Source organism: Notamacropus eugenii, chromosome 5, assembly GCF_028372415.1.
Source record: "Notamacropus eugenii isolate mMacEug1 chromosome 5, mMacEug1.pri_v2, whole genome shotgun sequence".
NCBI lineage: Eukaryota > Metazoa > Chordata > Mammalia > Diprotodontia > Macropodidae > Notamacropus > Notamacropus eugenii.
Window position 1 is genome coordinate 18054413 of NC_092876.1, and position 9080 is coordinate 18063492.

Genomic DNA, 9080 nt, shown 5'->3' on the forward strand with positions numbered 1-9080 from the left:
TTGACAGGTACCCCCTCTGTCTAGAATGGAATATTCCATCCGCTCCAAAGACTGCCCTCCCCAAGACGGGAGGGAAAGGGCGGGTGTCCTGAGCCGGGCGGGTCCATTCCTGGGTGGAGGGGGTCGGAGCCACAGGTCAGGTGGGAGAGGTGCCCGCCCCTGCAGGGGCGGGGCGGATGGGACCATTGCTCACTGGAGTAGAGGGTACGTGGGCACCCGGGCGGTCCCATTGTTGAAGGGGGTGCCGTGTGCGGCCGAGGCGGAGGTCGCTGGGGAGGTACTATTATCTCCAAAGGGAGGGGGAGCACAGCTGAGGAGGGAACCATTCCTGAGGCTGCGGGGGGAGGGGCTTTCCCTCCCGTTCTCCCGCAGGTAGACGGACCTTCAGCTCCCGGGGCTGCGGGGGCGCCCGCAGGGGTGACATGGCCCCCGACCACCTGTCCGTGAGGCAAATGCGGGAGGAGGAGAAAGCCCTCGTCGTGGAGCTGCTGAAGGTCTAAGGCTTGGGGGGGGAGGGGGGGAGAGCGGGGGAAAAGGGAGGGGGAGGGAAAAGGGCTAGGTGGCCCCAAGCCACTCAGCTCCCTCCCTTCCAGGTGCCCCCACGGGGGCCGCGCCACAAAGTGACCACCAGCCCTTCCCCCCGTGCCACCCCCAGGAGGCTGAACCAGGGTCACCCTCCCGCCAATGCCCACCAGCCCTTCCCCCAGCAGGCCCGCAGATCCCTGCCATGTACAGCCACACACCCCCTGTCCGGGCCCACGCAGCCCCTCCCTCGTCGGCCGTGTCCCCTCCCCTCCCCCCAGCCTCTCATTCATTCATGCCCACTCTGCAAGAGATTACCAGGAGCCAGCCACCGTGCTCGGTCTCAGGGGGACAAGGACCAGACCCGCCACACACACCGCTGCCCCGCCCCCAAGCTGCCTTACATTCTGGGCACCAACTGGAAACAAAGTAGCTAAAGTGGAAAGTAGCATCGATGGGAATGGGAAAAGGCCTTTTGTAGGGAGCGGTGCGAAAACTCAGTCGGAGGGGAGGACGGAGGGCGTCCCAAGTGGGAGGAGCAGCCTGGGCAAAGGTAAGGAGGCAGGAACTGACATCTGGTGCTCTGGGAGCAGCAAGTTACTCAGTTTGGCTGGAGTGCAGTAGATTGAAAAGTCTAGATTTTATCCCCGAGTCTACAGGGAGCAGCTGGAGATTAGAGCAAGGGGTGATTGGTCTGAGCTGTACTTCAGGAACATCCCGATGTCAGCAGCAGGGCAGAGAGTGGATTGGGCAGGGAAGGGAAAAAGAGAGGACAGCTTTCATCCAGTCAGGAGTGGGGAGGCTCTTAAGGACACTGTGCCTGGCTGAGGGGAGAGGAGAAGGGTGGGACAGGATCTGAGGATTCCAGGGCCCCTAGCTCTTCCCCTGGCCAGTGGGAATCCCCCAGCCCCTGTTTGAAGCCCCCCAGGAAGGGCAGCCCTTTGCCTCTGACACAACCCTGCATTCTCCTTGGGGAACCTGAACCAACCTTTCAGCAGCTTTTCTGAGCTTTTCCTCTGGGGTTCACTCTTCCTGCCTGTCCTTAACCACTATCCAGCCCCCCTCAGTCATCCTTTTTCCAAGCTAAATGTGTCCAGTCGTATAGCTAGTCTTCCTGCAGCATGTCCTAGAGGACCTCCAGCATCCTGGTTGCCCCAAATTGGAATCTCCTCTACTTCATTATTGTCTTCTTAAATGGGACTGTCTGGAAGAAAGCAGAATATTCCAGATCAAGCCTTGTTCAGATGAGCAGAGCACACGGGGTTATCACCTCCTCCTTCCTGGTCCTTGACTTTTTCCACAAAGCCCAGGTGTGTTCTAGTATCCCATCCTTCTGTTGACTTCCTTTGGGCTTAAGGTTCACTAAGCCCCCATGATCATTTTCTGACAAACTACTGTCTAACCACAGCCCATCTCATCTCATCTTTGTCACCTTGTTTGTACCTAGCATGATGATTTTACATTCATCTCTACTGAGTTTCATCTTCTCAGTTTAAGTCCAATTTTTTGAGCCCATCAGAATCTTTTGGATCCTGACCATCCAGTTGGCCACCCATCCCTCCTCACTCTGTGCAGTCTCCAAGTTTGAGAAGCATGGCATCCATTTTATCCAAGCCATAGAAGACATATCCTGGAGCCCCAAACAGATCCCTGTAGCACTCCATTGGAGACTGTTTTTGATGAACTATAAACAACCACTTCTTGATCACCTATCACCCAGCCAGTTCTGAAGCCATCTGACTGTAATATCCTCTCCTCTCCATCTTTGCTGCAAAAATAGTGTGGGCGATTTCACCTGACACTGCTTAAGCTAGAGTCACAGCATTCTCTCCCTCTACCATTTTTTAGCAATTTTGCCCAAAAAGGAGATGAGGTTAATCCAGAATGACCATCTTCTTTTCTTTTTTAAATGTGGGTAATCCCATCACTAGCCCTTTTCTCTCCCAGACTCCTTCTGCCCCACTTTAAAAAAGAAAGAAAGAAATCCTTGTATCAAATGCGCAGAATCAAACAAAATTCATCTGCAGATGGCTGTGTCTGAAAATGTCCATCAGACTCCACACCTGGAGTCCATCTCCCCTGGCTGGAGGTCAGTCTCACACTTCCTCATCGGTTTTCTGGAATCATGGTTGATCATTGCATTGATCAGAATTCTTAAGTCTTTCAGAACTGATTCTCTTTACAAAATGGTTATTATTGTAGACAGTGTTCTCCGGGTTCTGCTTGCTTTCATGCAAGGCTTTCCGGTTGCTCTGAAACTCTTCCTTTAGGCATTTCCAATGCCACATCAATATTCCATCACATTCATGTATCATAATTTGTTCAGCCATTCCTGAGTTGATGGACATCCCTTCCATCTCCAGCTCTTTACTGTAACAAAAAGAGCTATGCTATATTTTTGTATCAATGGATCCTTTTCCTCTCTTTTTGATCTCTTTGGGGTCGAGTAGTGTATGTGTGGGTCGAAGGGTAGGCACAGTTTAATGACTTTGGGGGCCATATTTCAAGTTGCTTTCCAGAACGACAGCTCCAACAACACCACACCAAGTACCCGTTTGATGCCCAGTCCCTCCAGCATTTATCATTTTCCCTTTTGGTCATCTTTGCCAATCTGGTGGGTATGAAGTGCATTGTTCTGTTTTGTTGTAATTTGCATTTCTCTAATTAAGAGTGATTTGCAGCATTTTTGCATATCTGTTGATAACTTGGATTTCTTCCTTTGCAAAAGGCTTCTTCAAATCCTTTGAAGGGGAAGGAAAAACCAAGGGAATCAGTTTTTATATAGCACCTACAATGTTCCAGGCATTGTGCCAAGTGCTTTACAAATATTACTTTGCTTGATCCCTTTATCTATTTTTTCTCAGAAATTGGAATCCATTCCCCATGTATCATGGATATCAGTCTATGACATGTTTTTAATGGAGCTGTAGTATCTCTTTGTAATCCTCATTCCCCTTTTGAGATAGCCATCCCTTTAGTGGGCTATTCTAGAAAGTTTTTAGGAATCAAAAGCAAGCTCCTGGCTTATTCTCAGATTCTGTCATGACAGCATTCACCCCCCTCTGGTCTTCCAACACCTCCCATTTCCACTTTCAGATGTCACTGGGAGAGGCTTGGCAGTCACAGCTGCCAGATCTTTCAGGACTCAGGAATGGCGTTCCTCTGGCCCACATGACTTAAGAGTTCAAGGTCAACTTTTTCCTTCTTGATCTTGAGTTTTAACTCCCTGTCAGCCATTTGTGACCGTTTATTCCCAGAGTCAAGGTCATTCTCCTTGGCCGATAAAATGAGCACTTAGAATAAAACAGCCCTTCTCTCTGCTGCCAGCTAACAGGGTCCTACCTGCCCCAAGCAAATCACTCTTTCCCAATCCTCCCAATGTAACTAAACGAGCCCTTTTTGGTGTCTTTAGCTACCTCTGCCCAGCCTCAGGCCATTCTGTGCTTTAGCATTCTTTTTTTTCAAAATTTTCATTTTCATTTTTTTTTTTTTTGTGCAAGGCAGTCAGGATTAAGTGACTTGCCCAGGGTCACACAGCTAGTAAGTGTCAAGTGTCTGAGACCAGATTTAAACTCAGGTCCTCCTGACTCCAGGGCCAGTACTCTATCCACTGTGCCACCTCACTACCCCTGAGCTTTAGCCTTTTTGATACTTGTTACAGGACTTTGCTGCACTCTTACAGTCATTTTGTCATCTGCCTTATTCTCATATATTTCTTCTAATAATCTAGTTTGGGTGGTGAGCTCCATACTTCCCCTCAAATAAATTTTATTTTTTCTCGTCATTGGAATGTCCCATTTCTATCTTCACAGTTTCATTCTTGAGCATCTCCCATCCCTCCTGAGCCAATTTGCCCTGGAGCATTTTAGGTCATGGGATCCTTACTGGCCCTTTTTTGAAAGCATTTTGAATGTGCTCACTTTAAATCGAGGCATTCATTCTCAGTCTATACCTGACTTTCCTCTTCTCAGTAACAGGTAACGTTGCCCTCGGTTTCCATCACTTCCTCCCCAGTGACTAGTTTCCCCTGTTAGTGAAGATCATATTCAGAAAAGTATTTTTCCCTTTGCTTATTCTTCTACCTTTAAAGAGGATGAAATTATCACCAAGGCAAGTCAAGAACTTATCAGTAGCTGATCTCCTTTTGGTAAAGAGAGAGAATGAAGGAGAGGAGGAAAGAGAAGGAGAAGGAGAGTAGAGAGAGAAAGAAAGAGAGAAGAGAGGGAAAGAGAGTAAGGAGAGGAAGGAAAAGAGGAGAGAGGGGTGAGAGAGAGAGGAGAGACAGAGAAGGGGAGAGAGAGAACTGTAGCAGATGTCTGACTCTTGAGAGTCCCCCATCATTACTGTGCCTTATCTTGGTGCCAGTCTTGTAACCAGTTTCCCAAGCCATTCAGCTAACTTCTTCTGTCCAGGTGGTCTATACTACCTGTACTCCAATTACAACATCTCTTCTGTTTTTCCCTCTGGTGACCCTCACCCAAACACTCTGTCATCCTCCCCCACTCTGCTGTACATGAGGATAGCTTTATAACATCCAGGGCCGCCTCTATCTTCTTAACAAAGGAGATTGCCTGTCAGAAGCTCACAGTTTCTCAGTTCTTTCTCATTCTTCCTCTGTTGACGTATTTCTATTTACTGACCATTAAGTTGGTTCATAAGAAATTGGTCAACACATTTCGACACATCCTGTTTCTTTCGGAGGAGTTACACTCATCCAGTCAAATCCCAGCCATGGCTTTGTCCTAGTCCTCAGAGTCACAGTGAGAGGTAGGAAGATACATATGTTTCCTTGAGTGGGACCTCCAATTATTCTCACTTATGTCAGCCCTTTAAGAGCTGATGATCTGAGCGGAAAAATAAGTGACGGATCGACTGTGAGGGATGAATGAGAGTGAGGAGTCCCCACTGAGGTGGCAAGCGGGGGATGTCCCAGGGGGATGGTGGTGCCCGTTTGGAAAAGGGATAAATTTGTGGGAAAAGTCATCAAGTAAGCATGCTTTTATTAAGCTGCTACATGTTGCCAGGCTTGTATACAAGGTATACAAGGAAAGAAAAACCCCATTCCCTGTCCTAAGAGCTCACCATTTGATGCAAACAAGGAGGTACCAACAGGAGACTGGAGGTAATCCCAGAGGGAAGGCCCAAGGTGGAGGATGATGGGGAAAGTCAGGCTTCAGCTGAGATGTGAAGGAAGCCAGGAAGCAGCCAGGAAGCGGGGAGAGAGCTCTAGGCCTGGGAGACAGCCAGTAACAATGACCAGAGAGGGGAGCTGGCCTGTCTGAAACACAATCACACAGAAGGGACAGGGATGGGCCTCTGTATGGTGTGGAGTTGAGTACTTGACAAATATTATCTCATTTGATCCTTATTAGGAATCAAAGATATTAGTCTTATTTTACAGGTGAGGAAACTGAGGCAAATAGGGCCTCCCAGCTAATGATTATCTGAAGCTGGATTTGAACGCAGGTCTTTCTGACTCCAAGCCCAGTGCCTTACCCAGCCACCTTTGCTGCCTCTACATAGAGAAGAACAAGGTGTAAGAAGCCTGGAAAGGTGGAGGTGGGGCTCTAAAAATTAAATAGCATTTTCCACTTGATGCTGAAAGCAATAGGGAGCCACTGGAGTTTATTAAGGAGGAGAGGTAACATGATGAGACCTGCACTTCAGGAAAATCCCTTTAGTGATGGAAGAGAGGATGGACTGTGGAGTTTAGGGAGAGACAGAGGCAGGCAGACCTCCCAGCAGCTGTTGCCACAGTCCAGGCATGAGGGGGTGAGGGCCTGCACCAGGGTGGGGCAGGGTCAGAGGAGAGAAGGGAGTGGATTGGGGAGATGCAGAGGAGGTGAAATGGACAGACCTTGGCCAGGACTTGGATATGGGGGTGATAAGTAGTACGGAATCCTAGATGTCACCTAGCTTTTAAGCCTGAGGGCCCGAGAGGATAATGATGTTCTCCACAGTAATAGGGAAGGTAGTAGGGGAAAGGCTGGGGAGAGAAGATGATGAGCTCTGTGGGGGCTTGTGGAGTAAAGATGTCTGACCTTTACAGTCGAGGTTTCTGTGAGGGGGTTGGAGATGGGAGCAGAGAGCTTCAGGCTGGATACATAGATCTGGAAATCCCAGGCATCTCTAGCTGGCCATTGAATCCATGGGAGCAGAAGAGATCCCCGAGTGAGGTCATAGAGCAGGAAAGATGAGTTATGCTTTAGACATGTCAGACTCGATGCCCATGGGATGGACAGAGTCAACCATCCAGGCCTGACAATCAGGAAAGACACTGAGGTTAGCCTGAGGACTCGGGGTCTCTGGTGTAGGGATGATTGTTGCACCCTTGGGAGCTGACGAGGAGGCCGAGAGAGCTAGGGAAAGGGGGGGCCCGGAGGGAGCCATGAGGTATGGAAGGCCATAGAGAGATCCTGGGATGGGACAGTTAATTTGGCAGAGGAGACTGAGCCGGGAGGAGAATGAAGAAAGCCGTTTCCTGCAGACCTAAGGAGGAAAAAGGAACCTCTCCTTCTCAGTCCCACTGGCCTGGACCTAGGCCTCTTTTCCCCCCAAAAGCTCTTCTCCTTAGCATTCCAGCTATCCCCTCCCCCCAGGGCCCCCAGTGTTTCCACCAGGCTGCTCACTGCTCCTTCCTCAGGTCTCTCCTCGGGGGCCCACCCCACCCCTTCTCAGGCTCCCTCCACAACCTCATCCACCTCTAGCTTCCCATTGGCCTTTCCCCACCTTTCTGCCTCCCTTGAGATACCTACCATGATCTCCGCCCCACCCCCCAAATTTGGCTCTTACCCAGCCCCACCCCCCAAGTTCACCAGGAACTCCCCATCACTATTTTTACATAACTTATTTTCAATGAACCAAAGGCAGATTTTTCTCTCCCTCCCACCTTGGCTTCCTACTATGGGTCCCTCCCAAAGCCCTCCCTTCCAGAAATCTCCCCAGGGCTTAGCCTGAAGTCTAGCACATAGTAAGTGCTTCATTAAAACCTGATGACTGGCTGATCTGCGCCCTGAATATTCCCACCAGCCCTGTCCCCAGCGGATCCTTCAGAGGGCATCCTCACCAGCCCTGGCCTGTGCCCCTTCCCAGTCTTCATTAGCCTTCTCCCATCAGCCCCTCCCCACCAGGATCCCCACCAGTGAGTGCCATCTCTCTCTGTACCCCTGACTTGTGCCCCTTTATCCTCAGGATGGGGTGAAAGACACAGAGAACCGCGTGGCCCTCCATGCCCTGACTCGGCCCCCTGCCCTTCTGCTCCTGGCCGCTGCCAGCAGTGGCCTCCGCTTTGTCCTGGCTTCCTTCGCCCTGGCCCTGCTTCTGCCCGTCGCCCTGGCTGTGGCTGCTCTCAAGCTGATGGTGCGGATGCGATGGGGTTCACTCCCCTCAGACTCTGGCCTAGGAGGCCCCTGGGTGGCAGTGTGGGGAACTGATGACGTGTGCGGGGTCCTGGCCCTGAGGCCCGGGACCAGTGGAAGCAGCCTGTCCGTAGCTCGCCTGGCCGTGGCCCGCTGGCACCGTCGACGTGGTGTGGCCACGAAGCTGCTGGCCTTCGCTGAGGCCCGAGCCCAGGCATGGGCCCGCCAGGCAGGGGGCCCTAGAGCAAAGCTCATAGTTCCTGCTCCAGTAGGAGCCCGAGGAGCCGCTGCCCTCCTGGAAGGAAGGGGCTACCATCCTGAGGGGGGCTGGGGCTGGATGGGACACATATTTGTGAGGGAGTTTACGAAAGAATTCTAATGCCCACTGTGTCCTCTCCGCAACCTGGCCTTGGCTCAGGGAGGATGGAGCCATCCGGGACACCTGTATGCTTTCAAGTCTCAGCTCTGGTTCTGGCCTAGTCCATGACCCTGGCCTAGTCCTTCCCTCTGGGTCTCCATCACCCCCTAAGGACTGGGGGAAAGGATACTTGCACTGCCCACCTCACAGGATTAAATGTGGGGGATCACCCTTGGCCCATCCTCTGGCTGCTCCTTTTTATACCAGTGACTCTCTGATGACCCCCCATATCTCCCCTGTCCACTGTGGGGGTCCTCAGGCAGTCAGCCTCCAACTGCCTTTGGGTAGCTCTGTCCTCCGACCCCAACTATTCTGTGGTTCTGTGCCCTGCCAAGATCTCCCAAGGTTCTCATCCCATTTCCTCCCAGAAGTTCCTTCTCAGACATCCCTCCCTCAGACTCACTGAAGGCCCCTGCAAACACAGGATCTCCTGCTCTCGCCCCCCTCAGTTAACCTTTAGCCTCACTGGACCCCTCTGAGCAAGACTTCCCTCTTCCCAGAGCACCCTGCCCAGGATCCTTTACCAAGCGCCATCAGTGATCTTCCCCTTTTCTGGGGACCGTCCCGTGGGGTTGGACTCCCTTCTCCATCAGTTGGCTACCAGGATGACTCCCCTCTGCTTTGAGGACCCACAGAGTGACCCCCTGGCTCCCCCACACCTTGAGATGACCCTTCGTCTCTGCCTTGGGTCTCTCTCTCCCCTCCCATTCCTCCTTTCCCCTCACATCTGTTTTTATCCCCATTGTTAATAAACTGAAACTCCCACCCACTGCCTGCCTCCC

General features: G+C 51.4%; 1 protein-coding gene across 2 annotated transcripts; it reads left to right on the forward strand.

Annotated features, from left to right (window-relative positions):
• Window positions 1–154: 154 nt before the first annotated feature.
• Window positions 155–9068, forward strand: NAT14 (N-acetyltransferase 14 (putative)). Of its 2 annotated transcripts, none has more exons than XM_072607692.1 (2): window positions 155–494; window positions 7714–9068. In XM_072607692.1, exons 1-2 carry the CDS (start codon window positions 423–425, stop codon window positions 8257–8259), a joined length of 618 nt encoding a protein of 205 aa, XP_072463793.1. In that variant the 5' UTR covers window positions 155–422; the 3' UTR covers window positions 8260–9068. The 2 variants fall into 2 exon arrangements, with proteins under 2 accessions (XP_072463793.1, XP_072463791.1); XM_072607690.1 differs by lacking the exon at window positions 155–494 and adding an exon at window positions 534–1075.
• The last annotated feature ends 12 nt before the right edge of the window (window positions 9069–9080 follow it).

What these genes read in the sequence shown, in the direction of transcription:
- NAT14 (XM_072607690.1), top strand. Translation starts at nt 685, where the DNA reads ATGCCCACCAGCCCTTCCCCCAGCAGGCCCGCAGATCCCTGCCATGTA. An exon ending in GAGGAGCAGCCTGGGCAAAG is followed by an intron (nt 1,076 to 7,713) that starts GTAAGGAGGCAG and finishes CTTTATCCTCAG; the next exon opens with GATGGGGTGAAAGACACAGA.